We start from the raw sequence: 27,032 nt of genomic DNA, 5'->3' as shown, positions 1-27,032 counted from the left end.
GTTCATGGTTAGTCCCCTTGTCACTCATTTGTTATTTTGATTGCCTGGATGTCTTTCCTCCTCAACTTACAGCTTGCATCTTTCCCTTTCTTGCCTTTAAAGTCTTGCCTTTTCCTAGCTGGTATTTCATATACTCAGAGCTTCCAAGTGGTCTTTCTCTTTGCTTTGAGATGCTGTACTGAGCATTGCAGTGCTTCTGTTGATTTTGGTTTAATTGGAGGTTTTAGAAGTGGTGGGGGGTTTTCGTTTTGTATTTTTTTTGTCTTTCCCAGACTGGTTTTTTGGAAGTTTCTCCAGTTAAGTTCCCGGCCCTGATATCTTCCTGGAGACCAATCACACTGTCTGTGAAAACCTCCATCTGCAAGCAATAAAGATGTGAGACATGAGGCACTAAGCCCTTTTTTGGCAGCAGAGGGAAGCAGAAGTGGGTTGATCTGGATCCATCTGGCAGGGCAGGTTGTCCCTGGATCAAGCCCTTTCTCAGCAGCGCTGGTTGCCCTATAAGGGAAATGCCTTTTGGAGGACATGCAATAACCCCCTGGGATAAGCCCCGGGGATACTGCCAGAGGAGGGAATATAACCACAGAGTCACAGAGGGGCTGGGGTTGGAAGGGACCTTAAAGCTCAGTCCTACCCCTGCCATGGGCAGGGACACCTTCCACTATCCCAGGCTGCTCCAAGCCCCATCCAGCCTGGCCTTGGGCACTGCCAGGGATCCAGGGGCAGCCACAGCTGCTCTGGGCACCCTGTGCCAGGGCCTCACCACCCTCACAGGCAGGAATTCCTCCCCAATATCCCATCTAAGCCTATTCTCTGTCAGTTTGAAGCCATTCCCCCTCTGGACTGGCTCCAGCAGTTCCACGTCCCTCTGGTGTTGGTCCTCAGGGCTGGAGGCAGATCTGCAGGTGGGGTCTCACCTCAGAGGGGCAGAATCCCCCCTTCACCTGCCCATGCTGCTTTTAATGCCAAAAATCCCTCCTGTGTAGGTCCTTGTGGTCTTACTGATGAGGTGAGGGTCATCCTACCTGCAGGTGCTCTTCTGCCTCAGGTTTATTTGAAACACAGCATGGGCATGAAATGAAATGAGGAACATTTTTTAAAAGCCTTGGAGTCTTCCTTTCACAGATCCCTCCTTGTGGAAGTACTTGCCTTGGTTTGGTTGGTTTACTTGTCTTATTTTATTAAGCCCAACATCTTCATCTGTAATGGAGGCATCTTTCATCACTGCCTTTGCCTTACAAAGGCAAAATACCAGGGATGTCACTGACTTCCCATAATTAGAGCTGATGGCTTTATTATCCATGTTTTTCCAAAGCTTGCTGGGAGAAGCATCACTGCCCCTCTGAGCTGTGGATATCCCAGCATGCTGATTGTTACAAATATTTCCTGTCTGGATGGGGGCAAAAAAATCCTTGCGATGAAGACTTAGCCAACTGCTAGAAGTCATGGATGAGTTGTGTAGCAACCAAAGCGATTTTTTTTCACATTATACTTAATGCTCAGTCTGCACAGCTTGGGGTTTTGGGCTGATTTTCTGTGTGGTGTTGGACAAACCATTTCAATCCCTCAGCCTTGGATTTTACCTCTGGCATATGGGAATACCAGTGGTGGCCATCTCTGCAACGAGTTTGGATGCTTCACCCTCACAGCAGGCTGATTCTGATCTCTCTTGTAGACAGACAGACATTTTGCTCCTCTGATCTCAGGTTTATCCTTCAGCTGTGGCCTTTGGCTGTGAAGAGTAATGAGAAATTGACCTCCAGTTCCACAAACATACTTAAAATGTTTCCAGTTTGTAAGTTTCCTGTAAACTTCCAGTGCTTAAGAAACATGAAGAGCCTGGTTAATTACAGGATGTACTGACAAGTGCTTGTAATGTCATTTTGTGCCTGAAGAATAGGTGGGAAGCAGTGTGTGAAAGCACTGTTAATTTTGGGCAGGATGCATGGGGCTTTCTGCTTTTGCTGTGGAACTGTGTGTGCTGCTTTCATTATACATTCGATTATATACAAGCCTTGTACATACACTGATGAGAGTGAGGCAAAGCTGCTTCATTATTTTGGAGACTCACTCAAAATATTTTCTTTCTTGCAGAGACTTGAAGATAGAAAATCTGTTGCTAGATGAAGACAACAATATCAAGCTTATTGGTATGAAACCAGTTTGGCAATTCCAGTAATTAAAATTGTTAGTTTTATAAAGAGAGTTTTTGAGGCTTCATAATCCTCCATGTAACGACTGCTAATGTTGCTGCAGAGAGGAGCTGAGAGAGTATAGATAGCAATCAAGCTGTTCCTGACAGCATTTTGTGAAAAAAAGGATCCGAATAATTCAGCTTTAACTGGGTATGGGAATAATCCTACATCTTAAACCCACATCTTTCATATTCAAATCGGGAGCTTGGTAAAGAATTTAAGAATTGACACCACAGAAGTGGTTTATTTTATTATCATGATCGTTTCTTATTTGCTAGGGGCTGGATTCTGCCCCCGTGAACATATGCTTGCACTGAAGTCAGTGGGAGTTGCACACATTTTTAGCAGCTGGCAAAATGTGGTCCTATATTTATATTTGTTAAATTTGCTTCCAGCACCCAGTACAAAATTGGTTTAGAGGGCCGTTAAAAAATAAAAAAGATCAACGGTAGAGCCTTGATTGTATTTAGGTATCAGTTGTGTGGGGTGCTTGATTCATTCAAGCTGTGCAGGCATTTTGGATTAATCATTGGTGGGTATAGTCTCTCACTGCCTTGCATAACTCCCATTAATGTTAATGTGGGCATTGAAAAGAAAATATTCCTTTCATAAAACAAATGCCAAACATCTGTTAATATTTCTTTCCATGCCTCCACTTTTGCCAACAGCAGTGTCTGTGGTTGCAGACTTAAAAAGTCAGCTGACTTTCCTCAGAAAGTTTCATGGGCTGAAAAGTGGTGAAAACCACTTAACATTCAAACATCCAGGTCAAATGGACACTCACTGTGACGTATAAAGCACATGCATCTCCAAGCAAACAAGGGCAGGATGATTAATGAAATCTGAAATACCCAGGTTCTACTTTAGGGAATTCAGGTTTGGAAATGCTACCGGGACTTTCAGTGATTACTCTGTAGCAAATCAACCCCCTGGGAAAATAACAGCAAAGAGAACTCTGCGTTACCTCGGCTGTGGGTCAGGAGGATACTGATCTGTTACCATGAATCATTCATCAGTACTGATGGATACCACCCATTATCCTGATTTAGCAGATAAGTGAGACCAGATGGTTTGCACCAGTGCACTATGAACATCTGATGGATTTAAAGAACTCACATAACTTCCCTGTTATTGGGTGTTTGATTACACAACACTTTGTGAGCTTCACATCCAAACCAAGGCCTTCCCAGATGATACATGTGCAATTAAAACTCATGTGCCAAAGGAAACGACTTCAGGCCAGTTCCTGCAGTTCCATTTGCTTCAGCTGCATGGAAAGGTCTCCTCGCAGTGGGTGGTGTGGGAAGCATAGAGAAAAGAGACAGTTTGATCTTCCACAGCCTCAATAAATTGTCCTCAGGTCTGCAGCCTGATGTTTTAAGCAAAGCAGATTGCAGGCAGTGTGTATTCTAAAACAAAGCAATTAAATCCCACCACCCAACTGAGGATGTTGCAGCAAAAGAAAGGTTGCAGTATTTTATGTAGCCTGTCTTACTAGAAATGATCAGTTGTGTCATCACCTAGTCCTTCCCAGGAAGGTTCTTCAGGAGTGAAGAACATGTTTGGAGGAATTAAAGTGCTGCTTTTCATGATTGGGAGAAGAGACCTAGAGCTACAAAACCATCTCACGTTACCTGCTGTGGGGTGAGAGCTTGGTCTGTGGTTTGTCCAGCAGCAAACACAGGAGTAGCCAATAAAAATTAAAATGTTGGTTTTGTAATAGCTATGAAAGGAAGAACAAAAGGTAAAATGAAGATTGAAAGTGTGACATTGAAGTCACTGCTTGTTCTTGCATTTTGGTGAGAACTGGATGCCTTGAGCCCCTTGCTTCACCCAGCTGCTCAAGGGCACCTTGGATTTGTTCCTCCTTTTGGCTATGTGACAAGGGGGTTTAGAACCTGCTCTTAGATATTCTTCTTGGCAAAATTCCCTTTGAGAGGACTTACTCTTAGCAGTCTGTTAATCACATTGAAGAACATCAGGATTGGAACTGTCGGAAATAATTCACTCCTCATTATCTACCAGCCCATGCGGTCGGTGTCTGATAAAGACAGCGGGAGAAGCCGCTCACGGACCATGCAAATTTCTTGGCATCCTGCTGGGATGCCCAGCTCTATGGAGCTCTGCTGGTCCAGCTTGTCCAGGAGCTTGTGTTTAACAGCTCTTTCCCTGTTCTGACTGGCAGAGCTCCAGGGATAGCCGTGTATCCATGGCTTGATGTGGATTCCCTGGAGGCGTTGAGGAGGAGTAGAGCAATGTGATGATGCTTCGATAGCACGAGTGGTGGGGGTGGTGGAGCTCCCATGTCAAAATATTTACTTTGGAAAACCAAGGGTGGCCTTTGATCTGAATTCTGTAATTTGCTGGGCTTCTTGAAAGGGAGCCCAAGGCAGAGGCAGGCAGTGGCAGCGAGGTTATCAGTGCTGGTGGTCGCACTGTTCTTATCAAGATCAGCAATGCATCCTTAATAAAAACAATGGAAATCACACTGTGATCACGTTGTGCTGCCACAGTGTTAATAACAATATTCTCATCTCCATGGCTATGGAATCCCTGTCCCCAGGATGCATCTGTTTGCACACATTCTGCATTTCAACAGGGAGAAAAAGGCATAACAGCTGAAATGAATGGGCTGAAGGAAGTGAATAAGGGGTTTACAACTGAAGCAAATAAGAGAATGAAAACCTCTCCCAGAGTATCCCTCCATGGATGCTGATGGAGGGATGCTGATTGACACCATCACAGAATACAGCCCTTGTATCCTGTGACTGTAAAACATCATAGTACAGTCAAGTAATTTGAAGCTGGCATGACACAGCAGGGTAAGGACCAGGAATAAAACTGTGGGGAGATATTATTTCTTTGAGTTTTTAAAAGTGTTTTATAGTTGACAGAACTCATCTCAGGCCACAGCTAATGAATACATTAATTAAGTTAATGGATCCTCTGCAGTATTTGTAAAAGCCCCGGGGATGGTACATCTCTAGCAGGGATGATTAAGCAGTGTCCAGAGACAATTGTTTTCCATCAGAGGCAAGGAAATTGTCTCGATTCTCCCTTCAGTTTTGACAGCGTTCTCCAGGAAAACCCCAGTGAGCCTCTTTAGCTGTGAAAGATGGTGATTCCTGTCTCCCCTGTGCCTGCCTGGCTCTCAGAGATGCAGCCAGTCGAGTGGAAAGTGCTGTGCCATCATTTAGGTTTCTTCCAGGCACTGTGATAATTGCATTTTTTTGTAAGCATTTTAATACTTTGCCTGGTTTTGTGAAGGAACAAGGCTTATGTGTCTGCCCTGTCAGGGTGCTTCTAATACCTTGAGGAACTCCTCAAATTTCAGCCAAACTTGATTTTCAGTGGGGTGAAAGCTGAAGGACAGGCCAGCACTGCAAGTCCAGTGCAAATACGTTGCAAGTAAGGAAAAGAGCCACAAATTAAGACTGAGAGAGGATGCCGAGGAATTAATCAGGTGTCAGTGTTCTTAATACTGGTGGTTTTCAGAGGTTCACAGAATATTCTGAGTTGGAGAGGACTCACAAGGATCAACGGGTCCAACTCTTAATGAATGGGATTTGTTGTTCCCTAAACCCATCTTGGCCTGCAGCCACACCAGCACTGGAGCAGACAGGAGGGAGATGTTGGGAACACCCTTGGGCTGCCCAAAAGCACTTGGGAAACTGCAGCTGCTCCTGCCGAGCGGCTTCCTCTTGTCTCCAGTGCCAGCTTTGCCAGTCCCTCATTATTACTGCTACAAGAGTGTCAGATACACCCAGGGGCCAGGAATGCAATAACTCAAGGCAGAAGTCAGGGAGGGGCAGCCAAGTCAAGCCATTCCCCTTCTTGCCCCAAGGTCTCTGTGTGTTATTCCAGAGGCGAATTCTCTGTGTTTGTGCATCACCACAGCAGCCCCAGAAAGGGACCCCCCTTTACATCTGATGGTTCATTTACACGATTTAGAGGGAATGTTGAAGAAATCCCACTTTACCTTGTCCCCTCCATAACGTCCTGCTGCAGTGTGGAAGCCACGGCAGCCAGAGGTGGCTCAGGACCTGGGACAAGCTCAGCTCTGGTTGTTGCCATCCAGTTGCCAGCAAAATGTAGTTGCTTTGTGTATGAAATGGATAATTGTGCATGTTCTAAGGCTCTTTTTATTGTTTGTAGAGGCCTCTGGCTATTTAGCACCTCGTAGAAGCAAATTACATAAAATTTTTGCATGTGGATGAGTTCTTTTTCTCCTTAGGGAGTTTGTTGCTTAGCTTTTGGAAGAAATGTTCCTTCTTTTCAACTTGTGCTCTAGCACAGTTTGACTGTGTCTCTCTTTCATAACTGTGTCTCTGTGCCTTTCACAGACTTTGGATTGAGCAACTGTGCAGGAATCTTGGGTTATTCTGATCCCTTCAGCACCCAGTGTGGGAGCCCAGCATATGCAGCCCCTGAACTTCTGGCAAGGAAGAAATACGGGCCCAAAATAGACGTTTGGTCCATGTGAGTTACTTCTCAAGTTTATAATTGTTATTGCAATGAGCAGGGACATCTCCAGCTGGATCAGGGGGCTCAGAGCCCCATCTGACCTGACCTGAAATGCTCTCGGAGATGGGGCATCAACCCTGTAATAACTCTCAGATGAGATTAAAGATGAAGTACAGTCTCTAAAACCTAAATTCTTCCTTGTTCCCGGTCACTTTGGTTTCTTTTTCTGTGTGTTTTCTTTCAGTGGAGTGAACATGTATGCCATGCTGACTGGAACATTACCCTTCACTGTGGAGCCGTTCAGCTTGAGAGCCTTGTACCAAAAAATGGTGGACAAAGAAATGAACCCCTTTCCCACCCAGCTCTCCTCAGGTAAGCCAGGGGGGTCGCTGGGACCTGTCCAGATCCAGTGGGTCAGAGGTGTTGCATGGAATTACGGATTGTGAGTCATGCTGCTGGTGTGTTGTGCTAGTTGGGAAAAATTCCTTTTTTCATTTTGGCCTCTGAAAGACCTGCAGGAGTTGATGTAGCAGGATTCCTTTTGCTTTGCCTTCTGGAGAAGCACGAAGTTGTGCTGAATACGAGAGAAGGAATAAATCTGTGAAATTCTGTTGAATTGCTTTTGTAGAGCAGTTGGTCAGTTTTGCACATCGAGAAGATTTTAGCACAGGGTAAGGATGGAGGAACAGATTATTTTGGAATAACAGATCCCTGGGCATTATCATGACTGGGGTTGAGTGATAAACTGCCTCAAATGACCTTACATTTATTATGGAATAATGACATGCACTCAGTTATTTTGGGACAGTTACCTGGGATAACCTTTGCGTGTTCACAAAATGCAAATTAGTTGATGTCTTAGTATTAGAAATATTAATTCCTGCTTCAGAGCCATGTCACTAGGCAACAGAATCACTTTTCAGCTTGTAGCAAGGCCACTGCCAGCATTTGGAACAAGCTCTATTTGGTAGCTGGGTTTTATTTTTTTTATGCCAAATTTGTTGTCCATGGAGAGCTTCTGTCTCCTTCCCTGGCAGCCTGTTTGTAAAGGGCTTTTGATAAAATTAAAAGATTGCAAACACAAAAAGGGAATGGAAACTGCTGTTAGAGGGTGTAAGAGAAAGCCCTTGGGAGCTGAGTCACAAGGTGAATTCTCCAAGTACAGATTCAGGGTTCCACCTTCCACCCTGTAGAAGGCCAGACCCTGAGCAGCAAAAAAGATCACATTGCTTTTGACAGGCTTTGTTTTGCTGTTTCATCCATCCTGCCACTTAACAATGGAGACCAGATTTTCTCTCTGTAGCATCTGTAGCTCACTTGACACTGTGGTCCCCAGGGAGGGCAGTATTTTGTTTATCCTGTGAGAGCCCCAGCAGCCTGAACTTGCAGAGAGATGATGGCAAATTAATGGACTAGATTTAAACATGTTAACCTTTGCTCACTGTGGACAAAGGTGCCCATCAGTGCCTGACCCGAGCCATGGGCCATGAGAGCTCAGTGACATGGCACAGTGTGATTTAAGGTGACATTTGTTCCCGCCGCCGTTAGGCTTTGGGTCACTGGGCGGAAACTCTGCTCCTCTGCTCTCTGAATTGTAGGGGTTTGTTACCTTCTTGGGTTTATGGACCTTTTATTTTAATTGGGCCTTAATTTCCATTAATTCATCTATAAAGTAGAGCATTTTTACAGGAGTCTGTTTTGCATGTTCAGTACGTTGTCTTTCAATATCTAATTTCCTGGTTACTGAACACACAGTCCCATCATGCAGGTAGCCAGTCTTATCACTGAGCAGGAAAACACTTCATTTGTCTGACTTAAAATGCTGGGTGACCGTGAGCACCCAAAGCAATCTGGGTAGCAACAGGGAAATTTTGGAGTTGGTGTTTGGTTTTCCCACTTAGGAACCTGTTTCTCATTAAGCTTCTTGAACAGCAGCTATCTGGTTATTGATTTTAGGTGAGCAGAGGTCAGATGGTCAGGAAGTTGGTGTTCACCTTGCACATATTCTTTTTCCCTCATGTTTGCTCCCTGGGGAAATCATTTTGTTGTCCCACAGCTGTGTGGCTTAGCTGGAAAAGCTCCTTGTGCCGTCTGAACTCAAATCAGCCAAGGTGGTGTTGCTCTTCTCTGTTGCTCGGGTCTGGGAGCTTCCAGGGGGGAATCTTCACTCCAGAATTAGTTTCTCCCAGTCTGAATCTGTTGATCTGTGGCACTTCACAAGCTTTATTTAAGTAGTTTGCCTCTTGGCAAGGGTGGGGGTGGAGAAGTAGGATTTTTAAGGAGACGTTGGGTGATTTGGAGGCCAAGCATGGTGGTGATGAAGGAGGGAGTGTGGGTTTGGGGAGGGGGATTTCTCTGGCTCTGAACCCATGGGACGTGTGAGGTTTCTAACACAGACGTGGGGGAAGCACTGGAGCGAGAGGGGATGAAATGGGAGAACAAGGGGTTTGTTGTTTGCTGTAATGGGGGTGAGGAGGGCACACCAGGCACGCAGAGAGCAGCTTCCAGCAAGTTTGGGAACTCGGATGTAGGCTCTTCCTGCTGCTCCTGCAACGTGGCTGCTGCAGGATAATAACAAAAATACTGGGGAATATTTGAGTAAAGTATCTCACATAAATCAGTGGTTAGTGAAGGGAGAGATTAGAAAAAGCCCAGCTGATGCCTGGCTGAACTGGTAAATACAGAGTAATACGTCTCTCTTGCACATATAAGCTTCTTGACACAGAGAGGGCCCTCTCTCCAGCTGAAACCTGATTTTTGCAGGTGTTTTATTCTCCCTAAATTACATGGAGGAGCAGTGAAATAGCCTTGATAATTTGAGGAATAAAGACCAAACCTAGTTAAAACAGAGTTTACTTTCAGCTCAGAGAGGCACTTGATGTGAGTTTTTAGGCAAATCACTTGATTTCATTGCTCCTAATCATGTAAGAAGCACATGACTTAAAAATTGAGCGTTTTTGCAAGAAACTCAGGAGGAATGGTTGAATGTCATTGAAAGTTGAAGGTTCAGGAGAACAAAACAAAGCCTGTTTATTTTGCTGTCCTCTCTTAATTTGGCTGAAACCTTCTGCAGCTGACTGTACGTTGGATGGAAGCCAGGGGAGAATTTATCCTTATAATGTCAAAGGGAGCCAAATTTGCTGTGTCTTCCTTCCCAGGTCTGCATCCCTTCCCTCCCCTCCACTGAGCCCTGCTCCATCTCCTTCTATTTCAAGCACAGCGATTTGTCTCTGACCTGGCTCCAGCCTCTTGCCCTCATGTGGAAATTAAATGTTGGCTCACCTGCTCCGAAACTTCAAATGAGCTCTGAGACAAAAAGTGCTTTTTCCCCTCTCCTTTATAACTCTGTAAATCATTGTGACTGTAAATCATTGTTTGCTTTAGTTACTAATCCCTTATCAGTTCTTCCATTTTCTCAAGGACATTGAAGCATGCAGGAAGGAAAATGTTCCTTTTTAGTGTGCTCTTGTTCAGGCTACTCACCTGCAGTAACTCATCTCCTGTGCAAATCCTAAAGCAGATGACAGAGCTGGTGGTTGGGGTTTTTCCTTGATCTCTTCACAGCGGCCATAAACTTCCTGCGATCTCTGCTGGAGCCAGACCCTGCAAAGAGACCAAACATCCAGCAGGCCCTGGCAAATCGGTGGCTCAATGAGAACTACCCTGGAAGAGCACCACCAAATGTCACCTATCCAAACAGGTACAGCAGGGAGGGGGGGAGAAAACCTGCCATGGTGCCTGTACATTATCTCCCCGGTGTTCCAGTTCCATTTGTGTGACACATCCTAGGAACTGCTTTTGTGACTCCATCCTAAGCATTATTGGGATTGGCCCTGTGTTGCTTGAAATGGCCAAAAGCAATGCCTTAAACTGGAAGCTGGCAGATAGTGCATTATTTGCAGGGTGGGCTGGGGTGCAGATCTTCTGATTAATTGGTTGCAGGCCTGGGAATGGGTGTGTGACAGGCAGTTCTGATCTCCTCCTTTTACTTTTGGTCAGTAAAAGCCAAGCTGCTTCTCCAGGAGGGCCTCTGCCTGTTTGTGAGGTTCTGTGGATGAAGGGAATATGCAAACTGTGGTGAGAAGGGTCAGGGTTTAATGGTCTCGCTTTGTTGGTTGTTGGTGTTGAATACCTGCACCCTGCTGAATACGGGACTAAAAGCAGGCAGAGAACAAATCTCACGGTCAGTCAAACATCCATCCAGGGGAAAAGAAAGAAGAGAAGATAGTTGTGGTCCAGTTCGGTTATAAATAATCTTGCTCGACTCGAAACATCTGCAGCGTAGAGTTGCAGTCAGTGGAGAGAAATAAGGGCACTTTTTACATAACCATTCATCTGACTTCTCTCTGATTCGGCCTTAGGATGACTTTGTGCCCTGGAGATACGAGTTCCTCTCCAGTGACTGTAAATGAAGCCTCAGGCAACTCACTTGGAATTACATGTCTATATTTGATCAGATAAAACCTCCTTCCTGTATCAAAGCCCTCCAGCTGTGTCTCATACTCTACCCAGGACCTGCAGGATTTACTGGCTCCTCTTTGAGAAGAGGAAAAAAATGCGAAAGAAATAGGGCTTGAACGTACTTTCACAATTTTTTGCCTTTTTAGGGGCATTTCCACACCTCTGTTTCTTAATTCCTAGATGAGAGTTGTAAGGCTTTCGTCAGGTTGTGGTGGAAGGGTCCTTTCCAGAGGTGTTGGTGCAGTGAGGTGTCCAAGCCCTATTCCAAATGCTGTTCCAGCCTCTTGTGGCTGGAATAGCTGTGCACTGCTCTTTATTTATGGAATCAATCTCCCCAGAAGGCAAGGGATCCTGTAGAAAAAAGGGAAGAAAATGCCATGCTGAACTGCAGAGAGGACATAAGTTTGCTCATGCCTATGTGTGTATAGAGTAATATAAAGCAGTAATAATAACAACAACAACAAGAAGAACAACTATAATCCTTTCCTATTAGAAGTATTTTCAAAGGGAACATCAATGTGGAATGCTGTGCTTTGCTGTTGCAAAAGAACACTTGCTTTCATTCTTTCTTCCTTCCTTCCTTCCTTCCTTCCTTCCTTTCTTTCTTCCAATTTTTTGTTTTCTCACTGCGCTGCTTTTGCGATCATTTTATCAGAAATTAAGAGAAAAATAGATACTCCTTCTATCTGAAACCAAATTTCATGTGAAGCTGTAAACGATAAAAGCCTTTAAAGAAATTCTTTCTTTCTTTCTTTCTTTCTTTCTTTCTTTCTTTCTTTCTTTCTTTCTTTCTTTCTTTCTTTCTTTCTTTCTTTCTTTCTTTCTTTCTTTCTTTCTTTCTTTCTTTCTTTCTTTCTTTCTTTCTTTCTTTCTTTCTTTCTTTCTTTCTTTCTTTCTTTCTTTCTTTCTTTCTTTCTTTCTTTCTTTCTTTCTTTCTTTCTTTTTCTTTCTTTTTCTTTCCTTCTTTTTCTTTCTTTTTCTTTCTTTTTCTTTCTTTCTTTTTCTTTCTTTTTCTTTCTTTTTCTTTCTTTTTCTTTCTTTCTTTTTCTTCCTTCCTTCCTTCCTTCCTTCCTTCCTTCCTTCCTTCCTTCCTTCCTTCCTTCCTTCCTTCCTTCCTTCCTTCCTTCCTTCCTTCCTTCCTTCCTTCCTTCCTTCCTTCCTTCCTTCCTTCCTTCCTTCCTTTCTTTCATTACTTTTGTTTCATTTAGTTGATGCCTCAGGCTTGAGCTACCCAGACTTTGTCATACTGGAGCTTTATAGGGAAAATAATCTGCAAAGTTTTAAATATTTTAAAGACGTGGCCTGGCTCCTTTTGAGCTTGTCTCAGAAAGTACCACTAGAGTCAGCTTCCATGGAATTTCTCCTATTTTTCCTCAGTGTGCAGATATGCGTAAGGTGTAGTGAAATAGTGTGTGGGTCACTGCTGAATTTGCAAAGAATCAATTCCTCTCTTAATCAACACTGAAGGAGTGGTGTTATGTTCTTGCAGTGCCCTTCCACTGCTCTGGGGGTAACACCCATTGTTCCCAAGACAGGAGCGTGGTAGTAAGGGGAAGAGCATGGAGATAAGGTGGGAGAACAGCAGAAACTGCATTTTCTGGAGAATATTTTCCCAAGCTTTTCATAAGCTTGCTTTTGTTAAAGAAATTCCCTGAAGGCAAGCAAAAATTTCCCATTTTGCTGAGCACTTCAAGTTGAAATTGCTTGAATTTCTTTTGCTGCCCAGATGTCTCAACATGCAGTGGCCAAGATAAGTTTTGCTTTTGAGCTTGGGAAAAAAACACCCCAACCCCAAGCATTCCTTAGGGGCAGAACAAGTGTTCATAAGCACAGGGAACAAAGGGAACGAGTTATTTGAGATTTCCCAGACTGTGTTTGACATCTTGTCTGAGTCCTGTACATCAAAGCTGGGGCAGGAGTGGGAAAGGTGGGGAGGGATCCCTTGGAAGGGGGAAGCTTGCAAAATAAGCTCCCTCTGATATTAGGCTTGGTATTAGGAGTGAGGAATATCCTCTAGAAACAACTGAAACCCAGCATTTCTCTGGAGATGGATGGGAGCTGACGGGTACCTCTGGGAAGCTGGCCAGCCCATTTAGAGGTCTAAATAGGAGCAGAGTTCTTTGTAAAAATCTGGTTTTAACTCAGACTGAGCCAATGCTTTGGCATTTCCACAAGACTTCTGTACTGCTTTTCTTGCCTTGGCTGAGACTGTTCCAGACTTTATAGAAGAGAGAGACATAAACATGGCTTGTGCTTGTGACAGGAGTGTAACAGCAGTGTTGCTGTTCTGAGCTGCTGGAGTAACCCTGTACATCCCCTTTCTCCAGCAGGAAATTCCCTAGCTAATTAGTGCATGGATGCTGTGCAGCAGGTAAGGGGGTGAAGCTCAGTGCAGTGCTGTTTGATTACAAGGAAAGGGGCTTTTCAGAGAGCCAGATCTGGGTTGGGTTTTACCTCTTTCCTTTCAAAACCAGATGGATCATCAGGATGGTCTTCAGGGTCAGATGGAGGGTAACAAATGGCCTGACCATCACGGTGCCATTTCCCATCAGGGATGGACACAGTGGACAGAGTCCTGGTCATTCAGCTTCCTGCAGTTCCCATGGTTCCCAGATATCTCTCCTTTCCCTGCCTGCTCATGGGAGAAGGGAACTAATCACCCCCATGTTACCGAGCTCTTGGAGCCTCTTCTTGATGCTCTGCCTCGTCCCCCCGAGGCTCTGTCACTGGGAGGACGGTCCAAAAATCCTGCCCTGCCTCTCCTTGTGCAGGATTCACCTGGAAGACCTCAGCCAGAGCGTCCTGCTGCACATGACTGAGAAGCTGGGCTACAAGAACAGCGATGTCATCAACACTGTGCTCTCCAACAGGGCCAGTCACACGCTGGCCATCTACTTCCTGCTCAACAAGAAGCTGGAGCGCTACCTGGCCAGCCTCAGGGTGAGCACTGCCTCGTGCCACTGCTGGGGGAGGAGGGGAAAAAAAAGGCTAAAATTGTCCTGGTTTGCTGGCATTTGATCTCACAGAACCACAGAATATCCCAAGGAGAGTCTGGTCCGGCTCCTGGCCCTGCACAGACACCCCAACAATCCCACCCTGTGCATCCCTGGCAGCGCTGTCCAAACACTCCTGGAGCTCTGTGGGGCTGTGCCCGTTCCCTGGGGAGCCTGGGCAGTGCCCAGCACCCTCTGGGGGAAGAACCTTTTCCTGATATCCAACCTAACCCTCCCCGACAGCTCCAGCCATTCCCTGTCCCTGGTCACCACAGAGATCAGTGCCTGTCACTCCTGTTCCCCTCACGAGGAAGTTGTAACTGCAGGGAGGGCAGTTATCCTGCAGAAAGCAAACTGGTGGCATGCAGAGCCTTTGGTGTGTGAAGTGCTGTGTCCCTGTGTTGAGATAGTTCTGCTGCTTGGAATACCAGTAACACAATGTCATTTGATTCAGGAGATCAAGAGGAAGCTTAAGACCTCTTAAGCTTCTTTAGCTTTTAAGTGAAAACTCAGCTGAAAGTTTTACTTGATCTAATCTTCCTGGCCCCTGAGCATGGCTTGGCCCTTCCAATTTGACAACAGCTTCTTAGTTTTTTTTTCCTCAGTTCTTTTCACATTAATGGTGATGCCACCAATGATATTTAAAATGTAATGGACCAAATCCATCATCCCTGTAAGCTGATGCTCCTCCACTGAATGCCAAGAGTGGGTACGGTAATTGAACATTGGTTTTCTCTAATTGTCTTGTGTATTTTACTTTTCTATGCTTTTCTCTCCACAGAAGGCTGAAGGCCAGGACAGTATTTGCCACAAGAACCAGCTATACCAGATAGAAAAATACAAGGCAAATAAAGACTCCTATGAGGTAAAGCTCACCAAAGCTTGTTGAAGTGCTCTGAAAGCAGATTGAATCTGAACATCTTTGGTGATTGTGTTTTGGTGATGGGGTTGTGGACCTGTGGAGAAAAAAAAGACCTGTGGTCTTGCCTGTGCAGGACAAATAACTCCCTTTATTTCTTTTCAAAGAAACAAATAGCAACCCCCTAGAGAGGAAATAGAAAGGTGACTTTCAGGGTTTTGTAAGAAATTAAATGTTTTTAAATCTCTGTTCAGCAAAATGATGCAAACTCAGGGGGCTCCATAGCTTCATTCTGGGGTGCAAGTTGCTGGTGTTATAAAAAGATGAAGACTGAGTGTTTTTGAGGCTCTGAGCCTTGAGACCTTGCTGGTGTAGGGCAGAGAGCTGAGTGACAGCCCGGGTGACCCTCTTGGTGTCCTGGGCCAACCCTGGCTTGGCTGCCGGGACAGTGAAACTGTATTAGCACAAGACTCTTCAAAGTCAATTTTCTCTGCTGCTTAGCAGAAGTGATGCAGGATCAGCCCACTGCATCATGAAGGAATTCCCTTGGGCAGACAAAAGATTCAACCTTTTGCTCCGTTGGTCTCCTGTCTTCTTGCCTGCAAGCAGAGAAGGTATTTTATATTAAACCATGGCTGGATTTTTCTTCCCTGGCTGATTCTTTGCCAAGCACTAAAATTACAGGAGTAATATGAGCTGTGCAAGTCTTCCCTGCCAACACAAAGAGCAGCATTCTTGAGGAGTATGCCTGTTTCAAAAGCTGCTCCTCAGCACTGGATTGATGATCTAATTGCAGGGGCAGATTTGTGTCGTGGCTGGTTTTGTTTATTATAAAGGCTGCTTGCAAGACAAGCTGAACTGCAAGCCACATGCACATGGAAATATCAGGGCAAAGTACTTATTCTTGTCTTGAGCAAATCAAAACCATCTTACTTGAAATGGATCAGCAGTGGATAGACTCAATGAATATGATATCTCACAAAGCTCCCACAGCTTATTCAGGCTGTTGCAGGGCAACATTCCCTGGAAAAGGGGCAGGTACCGGGAGTTGAATGCTGCAGATACTGCATGGAGCATCTTGGTTCTCCCTGGACCAGCTGCTGGTGTCACTTCCCCGTGCAGTGACAGAGCCACTGCGCTCTGGGATTCTGCCCTCTCCAGGGATCAGCTCACAGCTTCTGCTCCCGTGCAGGGGAGGCTGAGCAAGGCCTGCCTGGGAAGTTTACTTCTCTCAGGAAAACTGAAAACTCACAGCAGTGCCGGGGTATGGCCCCAGGTTGGTTTGTAGGCTTGCTTAGGGATAGAAGCTCCCTCCAAAGCCTCTCCTGCACTCGGAGTTAGTCCCAGGGCAGCTGTTTAGAGGATGAGGGGGTGTCATGTCTTTCTTGGAGTAGTTACCAGGATACACTCACTGTGCAGACACTGCAATAATAATGATAATAACCCAGTTTGTTCTCCTGCTGCATGGGCACAGCTGAGCATGGAAGTGCAGGCCAAGTTGGATGGGGCTTGCAGCAACCTGGGCTAGGGGAGGGTGTCCCTGCCCATGGCAGGGGGTGGAGATGGGCTCTAAGGTCCCTTTCAACCCATTCTCTGATTGTACAGTGTTTTCTGTCACTTCAGATGTACTTACACGAGGGGTTATGTTACTTTTACTGTAGCAGAACAGGTGAAACAGCACACAGGGGTGAATGCACAGCCTGGGATGCTGCTGCCATTTGTAACTAATGCAGACATCTCTCCTAAGATGCCTCCATGTGGGAGTGACACAGCTCTGGCAGTGTCCAGCTCAGTGGGTGCCACTGGGACTCAGAGGAAGGGGTTTTGTAAGCTCAGGAAGGTTCGTGAGCTGGAGATGGAATCCCCTTATCCCTCCTCACCATTTCCAGAGCAGGAATTGGGAGCCACTGGTCCCTAGGCAGGCACTGCACCGCAACAGAGCTGCAGGTTGCCATGGGAATAGCAGGGGGAGGAATGGTCAGCTTCGGCTTCGGCAGATGATGGAATTTCTCCCACCTCTCTCCAACGATGGGAAATAAGGACTTGGCTTCAGGAGGGGCTGCCAGCAGCTGGGGTAGGCAGGGGCACATGGGCAGTGGTCATGTCCTGCCCCTCTTCTCCACCGGGTCTCGAGAGGGGCCAAGGCTGCCGTGGGTGTGAAGTACCCAGACTGTTTCCAGGCTGGTGTCACTGAGGTGCTCAGCACAGACGGGCTGTGCAGGGAGAGGGAGGCAGGCAGGAGTCTGTGGCTCTCTCCATCTCTCTTTTTTTTTTGTGAAAGTGGGCTTGGGATGAATGGCTGTCCCTCCAGTGAATCCAGGGGAGCTAGTGAGCTCAGACTTGGAATTTGCAATTTTTAAAAACTGGTGTTCTTGTCCTATCACCATTTCAGTCATGGCCAAGGCAAATATCCTTTATCTGCCTTTCAAATCCATTGCTGGGACTAAGAGTAGGTTTGAGGGTCAAGGTCAGGACAGGAAATAGCAGAGGATGATGTAATTCCCAACCTATTCAAGTGTAATATACCGGTACAGCTCCTGCATTATGGGACAGCGGGACACGGCCGTGCACTCTGCAGTGCAGAGGGAACTTCCATAACTCCCCTGAATGAATCGTCCTTCCCTTTTCAAATATAAGTGTGTGGCACCTTGGGAGTTCTGCACTTTGGTCCTGAGCCTCTCACAACCGTGGTCATTAAGGAGCAACGTTAGTAGTTTTAAAAATACTTCTAAGACTATTTGCAGTGTTCATCCAGTGTGAGGTAATTAATTGCCAGCACCGGATATGTGAATTTCCCTTGCCAGGGGCGCTTTCATTGTGCAGAGTGGCTGTGTTGCTGTGCCTGAGAGAATATACCAGCAGGGTGAGGGCAAAGGCAGGAGCACTGGGCAGGTGAGGAGCTGCAGCTTGGCTCATGCACCATCAGGCTAAAAATACTGCAGCCCTGGAATGTCCTGCACTCAGACAGAGGCTGCAGCAACCAGCATGCAGATTCTTCCTCACCTATCCAGAACAGCAGATAGCTCCTGACAGTCTTGATTGGCTCCTGTGGGCTTAATATAGTCACCACTTAGTCTCATCCTCACAAGTGCCTTTATAAAAAGATCCTGGGGAGAGCCCGGTCTCTGCTGAACTCGGCAGCAGAGTTTCAGAGCCATGGGAGGAAAAACAGTGTGGTGGGCTCAGAATTAGCTGTGCACCTGCCACTGACTGTGGCAGGGTGATATTCCCACAGCATTAGTAGTAGTAGTATTGCTGCTGTTGTTTTTGCTGTTGTTACCACCTCACCCTCATCAGGAAGGACGGTGCAGGGCCTGATCTGCCACTGTGCTGCTCCAAGCACAGCATAGACAGGCACCTCCAAAGCTGGACAAAGGTGTACAGCTCCATGAGGGGCTCCTTTGTGGCTGTGGAAGGGTCAGCCAGCTGCAGGTAGCCAGAGGGAAAGGAATTGGAGGAGATAAGGGATGGATGGGGGCAAAAACCACGTGCATGAGGGAAGCTGAGGTGAAGCCAGCGAGGAGCTCACAGAGGGTCTCAGGTCCTTGTTCTCCCAAGTCACCTGCCTAACCATGTCTGTAATAACACTGAAAACTTTAGTTTGGGGTTCCCTGAAGGTCTTCTTTCCAACTCTGTAACTCCTGAAAGGCTGATGAGCCCATCAGTGCCCAGGCACCATCTGTGCAGGGAGCCAGGCTCCATCTGAACTGGGAATGCTCATTATGAGTCCAGATTTTTGCCTCTTCAGTGTCTGTTTTTGCTTCCAGGGCTGTTTTGTGGCCCAGGAGAACCCAAGTTTTCTTCTGCATCTTTGTTTTCCTCTCACAGGTTTTTGTGCACTTGACTTTGAGGTTTTTCATAGACTCCACAGTCTATGAGTGAGCTTGCAAAAGAAAATCAAGACTGGCAGTGCGTAATTATCAGACAAAACACGGGCACATAATTGGGGGATGGAACTTTCCTTCAGTTTTTAAAAAAGACTTGTAGTTACAGGGACCTTTTAATCAGATGCAGCAAAACATATTATTTAAATGAGAACTGCGACCACAAAAACAACCCCAAACCAATCAAAACTTTTTTTTTAATGTGAAATAAGACAATAGAAATCAGTGGCAGTAAAGGGTGTTAAGCAGTTTGCTGAATCCAGTGTCTGAAAGAAGATGCAATGAATTTTCATTGTAAAACAGTGCTGTGAAAATTGGCTGCCTCTTCAGAGTCCTGCTCCCAGGTTTTGTTTTTCCTTTGTCATCACTGGACATCAAACCTATCTTGCTCTTGCAATCCCACCTTCATGGCCAGGAGTTAGGGCTTAGGGAAGGGATGACTCAGTAATTTTTTCCCCCTCAATGTCTTGTGCAGTTGCAGAGATGCTGTAAAAGCAAGGGCTGTATTCCTCCAGATCTTGTCTGGACAGAAGATAAATTACCCACAGGCTTTAAACTTCTTTAAAACTTTGCAGCTCACCTTTTTAAATGTCAGAGGGAGTGAGAGAAATCAAAGACCTTTTTTGGTGCTTAAGTAGGGTATTTCAGGTATGGAGGAGCGCAAACCTTTATCTGCTTGCTCCAAGAGAAAAGCTTTCCTTTTCCTTTAATTTTCCAAAACCAGCTTTCACACTGCCTGAATGTCAGAGCAGATGGGAGCCCTGAAATCGTGGCAAACTGATCAGAGGAAAATGAGGCGTGGAGGGTGAAGTTACTCGGAGTAGTCAGAATAAGTTCCTTGTAAAGACATAGTACTTAATCCACCTTGTAGGTCTGGGGGTCACTGAAACTTCCCTTGAGTAAACCAAATTGTTCTTGTTTGTTTTACAACCTAAAGGACAAAAAACTCAAAGAGCAAGAAAAGAAAGGGGAGATTCTTCACCGTCAGCTCCCAAAGAAAACTGAGAAAAGTCCAGTTTCATATAGACAGCCTTCTTCCTGTCTTATCTCACAGATCCAGAACACCAAGGCTCTGCTGAAGGACCGGAAAGTCGCCAAGGCCGGGGGTCCAGAGAAAGGTCAGTGGGAGAAAGGCCAGTGGTGGGTCCGTGTGTGCATGTGTGCTGTGGTATTACTGAGCCTGCCCTGCCCTGTGTGTTGTGTGTTTGGGAGGCTCTGGGTCTGCATCCCCTGTCGGCTCTGGGGGTGGTGCGGGAAAGAGGCCTGGGTAATGTCGACACACGGGGAATGAAACGCCCTGAGGAGACCATGACGGTGCTCAGCAGTCAGGGATCCTCACTTTCTGTGTTTGACAGAATTCCTGCAGTGCTTTAAAAAGCCAGTTGCTTTCTGTATTTACACGTCCTCACACAAAGCCATCCACACTCACGCTGGTGTTTTGAAAGCATCACCACCCACCCCGGATCACTGGGGAACCAGAGCTGGTAGCCAAACTTCTTCCTACCAGCCACTGTGTTTTCCTGAGAGGGGGCTAAGGAGAAGCACGGGAGAATCCCTGACCTCGAGGAGTCCCTGGGAGGAGTTGATGGTGGAGGAATGGGAAAGAGGCAGCCTCAAGGAAAGGCAGGTGGGACTGCCAACCTCAGCAATTTCCCATCAGCAAAAGGAGGGAGGAAGGCATGAGCAGGGAAAGGAAAAGATGTGACAGCTGGAGGAGAGCAGAGCATTAATCACAAAGGGCAGCCTGAGAGGGCTGGGTGAAAGCTGCTGGCAAAAGGAGGGGAGAGAAAGGAGTACAGGAAAAGGGGAGCCAGCAGGGAAAATGGGGTGTGGGGAGTGCACACCTGGATGGGAGACACTGAGGAGCAGGAAGGTGATGTTAAATAAGGAGCTGAATGAGGGGAGGTCACTACAGAGCAGTGTGGGGAGATAGAGTGATGTAAAACGTTTACTGTGGCGTCAGGGGTTGTTCAGAGTGGTGGCTTGTGATGCTTTCATGCTCATTCTCGTGACTTGATAATTTATCATTTGTTGTGCTCGACGTGAGAAAAAATGTCCAAATAGTGTTTGTGTGGCAGCATGAGCACCCTGCTGCAAAGGGGCAGGAGTCCAGAGAGCTGGTCAGAAATGGGATGCACTTCTTGTGAAAAATGTAAAAAAAAGCCACTTAAAATGCCCATTTTGCTCAGATTTGTTGTCCCTTTTGGGAGGAAGGTGCAGGGGGAAGTAAACCTTGTTTATTTCATCCTTCTTTATGTTTCTCCCTGCTTTTTTGATCTGAAACCTGAAAATCTTGCAGATCTCAGCTAAAGCATTTCTCTGCTTATGGAAACTATGTTTTGACACATCTTAAATAGTCAAATTATTTTGGCCAGTTTTTGAAAGAAACTGGTCAGATCCAAATTGTCCTGCTTTTGCCAGACAAGTGTGAGATTTCATCCTGTTCATCCATTCAGGTCTCAACCCCTGACAAGACCATCCCTCCACAAGAAATACCTGTGAGATTTGTGGCTGTGACCTGAGCACTGGCAGAGCTAAATGATTTTAGACCCTATTCAGATGATTTGAGACTGAGGGAACTCATGGAATAGCTACCGGTTAATTCAATTAAGGGGACCTGGCAATCAGGCTCCTTGGACAGCTTTCCATCAAGGCAGCAAAACGTGCTTGCTTGTGCCTAGCTTGGCATAAGGCAGTGCCAGCATTCTGTAGGAGCTGAGCAGATCTTCTCCACGAGCTGTTTGGTGTGACTGGGCCAAATCCTGCAAAGATTGTTCCATTTATTTTCGGCCCTTGCTGGAGGAAGGTTCTCGCTGAACTCGATGCAGCAAATCTGTTCCAACTGTAGCAGCCTGAATCTGGCCGGTGCTGCTACTCCGTATTTACATGTGTGAGACCAGGAACAGATTTTGTTCCAAAATGCAAGGAGAGCCATTGGGGATTAACTCATTGTGCTCCCCTGTGTCTCTAGGTGTGTCAGTGAATACAGACCCAGCAAGAGCCACACAGAGTTGTGTTAAGAAAGGAGAAATGTGAGATTTCTCAGGCACAGCCTTAGAGGATATAATTAATACAAACAGCTGAAGATATCTGTGGTTTTCCTTTTCAAGTCCTTAGTTTAAGCACTTTTCCTGCCTGTGAGGAAAGAGACAGATAAACTACCCAGGAGACAATGGTGTGAGTATTAAGTGAGGGTCAGAGGATTGGGTTCTGAGTGTATCCCAGACCATTTGTTGTAGCTGGTACATTTGTCAGGTTCTTCTGGAACATGTTTGAGGTGCTGTGGGCCGCTGCCCACCGGGGCAGGCAGTGCTGGTAACTGCAATGTGCTCTTCTGCTTCCTTTTCCCATTGCTTTGCAGACTCCTGCGGTGGGGTGAGCCCTTTCCACGAGCCCCTGGCATCCAAGATGGGCTGTGTCACTTCCAGCTCCCTGGAATACCTGGAGGTCCAGCAGCCACCCCCCAGAACCCCCCGGCTCCTCAAGAGGCAGGAGTCTCCCCAGCCGGAGCCGTCCCGGATTGGGGGCCGGGCAAAGGACTCCCCTCTCATCCTGAATATTGTGCACTCCTTCGAGTCAGTTGACAGAGAGGACCAAATAGACCAGGTTTCACCCTCTCACCAGTACAGAATTTTAGGCTCACCAATGAATTTCCCTTACAAAAGCTCAAGTGAAAGGACACTGTCGCCGCTCTTTCCCCCAGGGAGCACGTCCCCCGTCCACCCCACCCAGGTGTCGTTCACGTATGAAGAAAAAGCATATCCAGCAAAGGAAGAAGCAGTGTCCCCTACTCAGCTGGTCCCCAGCAACCCCCTGGGCAGCCCAAACTGTGTGAAAAGCAGGGGCAGGTTCCCCATGATGGGGATCGGACAGATGCTGCGGAAGAGGAACCAGACCATGCAGTCGGCGAGCGAAAAGCCCCTGGAAGCCAGGATGCCTCAGCTGCAGCAGATGAGCCCCACACAGATTTCCTTCAACACAGAGGCTGTCAGCGGCCAGTGTTAGTCTGACATCCTGGGATTTGCACTGCTCTTCTCTGGGATCCAACCTTTTTCTCCTTTAAGCAAGAAGGGAAAGCCACAGGCATGTTGCTGTCACTGCGTCATACCCCGCAGCGGTGCAGCGTAGGAAATCGGAGGTTTGCTTGCAAGGAAGGCATTGTCCTACATATTAAAGTTGAAAGAAAAGGGCTCTGCTTGTGCTGTTAAGAAATATTCCATTTGGCATCTGACTGTACAGTAAAACATCCTGAAAGAGCTACGTGAATCTGTATTTTCACTGCTCTCACCTGGTGTTGCAGCGAGGTTGGTTGGAAGAACCGCGAGCACCGAGGGTTTGGTTCCTCCAGGAAATCAGTGGTGCCATGGATGCCGGGCCAGGATCTGTGGTAAGACTGTCCCTGCTCTGCCTGCCTGTGCCACACAGCACGTGGTCCTGCTGCAGGCTTTGTTCCTGGGGCAGGCAAGGGGAAAAACCCCAGATACTCTGTCCAAAGTGAGCTTGCTGACAAGCCCTGCCGAGAAGATGAAGGTGGTAGAAGCTTGAATAAAGACACGAGTGGTCTAATTCAGAAGAAGTGGGAATATTGGAATTCAAAGCAGATTTTACTGTTAATTACATAAAGTAGGTAATAACGCAATCCTTTTTTTCATAAAGAAAACTATGATTTAATCATGTCACAAGAAACATGATTATTTAAAAACAAGTGTCATCATGTGGAAATTCACTGCATTAAAGGCCAGTTCCTTTCATATGAGGGGTCTGCAAGCAGGTGCTTCAAACAGAAATCCAGATTGCAACAGGCTGTGTTTAAACAATCAGCCAACGCCTGCATCAGCCCCTGTTACAGCAAGGCAGCATTGGACACACCTGAAGGCTTCTCTGAGACTGCAGTGAATTAAAAAGACTAATAAAGGACACATGAACCTGTACCAAGTCCATTTTATACTCCAAGATTGGTAATGTAGTGGTTACCAAAAATTGGGTATTGTTATGAGCAGTGAAGATTAACTTTCTTAAAAGACACCATGTTCTGTATACCAGTCTTGTTTTTCTAAGTAAATGATACATCTGAGAGGTTGGCAACATTTTTTTGGTTCTGTTTCTGTCTTCAAACCATTTCCTATAAATTAGAAGGTTTAGCCAAAGACAAAGACTGCTCTTTTCTCTCATATGTACCGCCCCTGTGTACGTGTTTGTGTGTTCAGAGCATCTCAGCAAAATTTGTTCCAGTCTTGTTCCCCCATGGACAGCCCTGGCCCACACTGCTCCCACCCCTGAATGTCATTTCAAAACCCAGGAAGCAGAGGTGTTGTCTTCTTATTGCTGGAAGAGGGGATTTTGCCACTGGGAAGAATCCAGGCCCTATTTTCATCTGTACTTTCACAAACAATTTTGCTGCCACATGGTGCCTGCAAATGCTGAGGGTTACCCCGGTTTGAGAAGTTTTCCTTCCAGTTCCATGATCAGGGTGTTCAGAGCCTGGGACAGGAGGGGCAGCAGAGGCAGGGGAGAAGGTCCCCAGCAGAGCCCATAGCTGAGCCTGTGTTCCTGGTTTGCAGTGTGCCATGGGTCTGAGACCAAAATCTGCAGGAAAAAATGGACATTAATCCAAATATGGACAGATAACTGGACTGCTCAGTGCTGGCAAAACCAGCAGTGATGCCCAGAGCACCCTGCAGGTGGGACCTTCCCCTCAACACTGGAGTTTGGCACCAGTTCGGTACTGGAGAGTCCGTGTGCATCTTGGACCCTTGAGTGGAGTGAGGACTCCCACCTCTTAGGGAGTTGTGCTACACTTGAAAACCCCAATAGGATAAGAAACACAGCCCTGAAACAATGTTATCCATTTTCAGATCAAGAAGTGTTGCATTCTGTTTGTAGAGAGCACCTGTGCATCCCAGGGGGCCATTTTAGCTCCTTCATTTATAAACGTCAGAGCATTTTCATTCTCTTCATGCTAAGAACGCGTTTGTGCTGCCAAGCCAGTGGGCAGGGACCACTGAAGTCAGGGACCACTGAAGTCCCCCCCTTTGTGTGCTTCAGACTCACATACCCGAACAGATGGCAGATGCTGACTTGAATTACAAACTCAGGTTTATTTGGAACCCAATAAAAGGTTGGGGGAGGCAGGAAGGAGACATGGGTTTTTTTTCTGTTTTGGTTTTTTTTTGTGTTTGAAAACACAGGAAGTATGTGTAAGAATCTGAATGAAAACAAATGTTAAATCTTTTATTATATTTATAGAGAATATATGAGTACTACACTGCTAAAACATAACCATGTATTCAGCGTAGTCAGTAGCTATGTACAGTCCAACTGCAGTGACCACAGAAGGGACCTACTGAAATATCATACTGGAAATTCCAGGGGGGACAAGCTGTATTTGGTATCATTATTAAATATATGTACTTTTTGAACAAGATTGCCACAGACTGCTGATTTTGTTTGCCAGGTCACTGTGTAGCAAAGATCATCTCAGTACAAAAACTTCAAGGCCAAGTTGGATGGGGCTTGGAGCAACCTGGACTAGTGGAAGGTTGAGATCTTTTTCTGGTGTTTGCCATAGGCTTGGCACCAAACCTGTCATGAAGCTGTTTGACATCACTGAAAATACACCTTACACTTCAGGTTGGGTGTCGATAAAAGAGCAGTTTTGAGCTGTGGTGCAAGATGGAGACACCTCTGTGGGGCCTTTCTGAGCTGCTGATCACATGCAGAACCCAGTGGAGCAGCTGTGAAACGCTTACAGGAAGGTTTTGCAAACTGACTGATCACTGGGCAGCAGTTCAGGATCCAGAGTGGTAAAAGTGGTTTTGTTCAGGCTCTTCTGTCTGGAAAAACAGGTGTTGGATATATTCAGTGAGAAAGAGCAGGAATCAGCAGCTGTTGCTGAAGGTGTTGGTCTTTGTACTTCTCCTGTAAATAGACTGCTAAATACTAAAAAAACTTCACTGCTTGTAGCACCCCAAGCTCATGTGGGCTGTGCTTATCCAGAAGTGAGCAGAAATTTCGGAGGCCCTACTGCTGTGTGCAGGACTTTGGATTTTGTCTGTCTCTTCCCTGCTTCTTCAATCCTTTGTGGCCACAAATGGTCAATTTTCTCTCGTGTGTCCTCCCTCCACATGGCTTCCTTGGAGCGTTACAGAACTCTTCAATGTTTGATCTCAAAGGAAGCCTGTAACAGGATGCTTTCTGTTCCTGGGGCACAGGCAATCAGAAGAACAAAGGGCATCCAGATAGAGCCTAGAGTGGGATTTGGAGTTTGCAGGAGCATCTCTGTTGTCTGCCTGCTGATGTCAGGGCACGCAGAGCCAAAGAGAGAAGAAAGAAGATGTTTATTGAGCAAGGGTGAGGTGCTAAGCTTGTTCTAAAATTAAAATAAATATGATATTTATTAATGTTGGTATGAAGAGCACTCTTCTACCTATACAAGGGGGAAACAACCAGTTCCTTGTATCTCTTACAAGCAGAAAGGACAGAATCCAAAACAAAGAAAGGTCACCAGAGGCTTTATTTCCAGATAGCTGTTAGATAAAATGAGGTTTTTCTCTCCCATCTCTGCCTGCTCCCAGACAATTTGCCCGTGTGTGGACTTGGATCCATGTTTCCTGTACATCCCAATGAGCTGATGGGAGTTTCCTCTACCTGGTCACCAATCCTCATAAAATCTGGAAAATGTCTGATTTCAGACTCCATTTGGCAGAAAGCAGCCAAGAGGGCTCGGACATTTTTCAGGAGGCTCAGGGATGCTGGAATGGGATCTGTGACAGGTGCTCCCAGGCAGGACCTTTTCTCACAGCTCATGAACAGAAATCCATGGCCTTTTTCTTGGTTTAAACATGAAGGGAAATTTCAGTTGTGAAAGAACTGATCTGCACGTGCTGGCTTTGGGTCTGCCTCAACCTTCACAACAAAACCTACTCAACATTTCACATTCCCAGCCCCAGAGACAGGAGATTCTCTCTGTTTCTCCTGTGTGGGAGGAGTACACAACAGGCTTGTGCAAAGGTGTCACTGCAGTTACCAGGGACGGGGCCTCGCTCTGTCAGCGCGCGGTGACAAAACTGTCACAGGTCACCAGCTCTCCTGGCCTGAAACGCTCCCAAGTGAATCTGAGAGGTTTGAATCTGCTGCTGAAATTTCTGGAGCCTCAAGACTCTGCTGGAAGTGATGC

The 27,032-nt window shown here is 46.3% G+C and overlaps 1 protein-coding gene across 2 annotated transcripts in view; it reads left to right on the top strand.

Moving 5' to 3' along the window:
* The window catches only part of HUNK (hormonally up-regulated Neu-associated kinase), a 46,270-nt gene extending 20,992 nt beyond the window's left edge, over positions 1-25,278 (top strand). Inside the window, exons 3-10 of one of the 2 annotated variants that reach the window (XM_069026775.1) lie at positions 2,095-2,150; positions 6,539-6,674; positions 6,904-7,031; positions 10,224-10,359; positions 13,892-14,060; positions 14,895-14,978; positions 19,794-19,974; positions 22,218-25,278. In XM_069026775.1, the coding sequence (XP_068882876.1) occupies positions 2,095-2,150; positions 6,539-6,674; positions 6,904-7,031; positions 10,224-10,359; positions 13,892-14,060; positions 14,895-14,978; positions 19,794-19,974; positions 22,218-22,861 (1,534 nt within the window). In that variant the 3' untranslated portion in view covers positions 22,862-25,278. The remainder of the gene's footprint in view (positions 1-2,094; positions 2,151-6,538; positions 6,675-6,903; positions 7,032-10,223; positions 10,360-13,891; positions 14,061-14,894; positions 14,979-19,793; positions 19,975-22,217) is intronic. The other variant, XM_069026782.1, reaches the window with a different exon arrangement.
* The last annotated feature ends 1,754 nt before the right edge of the window (positions 25,279-27,032 follow it).

Source organism: Aphelocoma coerulescens, chromosome 1, assembly GCF_041296385.1.
Source record: "Aphelocoma coerulescens isolate FSJ_1873_10779 chromosome 1, UR_Acoe_1.0, whole genome shotgun sequence".
Taxonomy (NCBI): Eukaryota; Metazoa; Chordata; class Aves; order Passeriformes; family Corvidae; genus Aphelocoma; species Aphelocoma coerulescens.
This window is presented reverse-complemented; position numbering and strand designations above follow the sequence as displayed.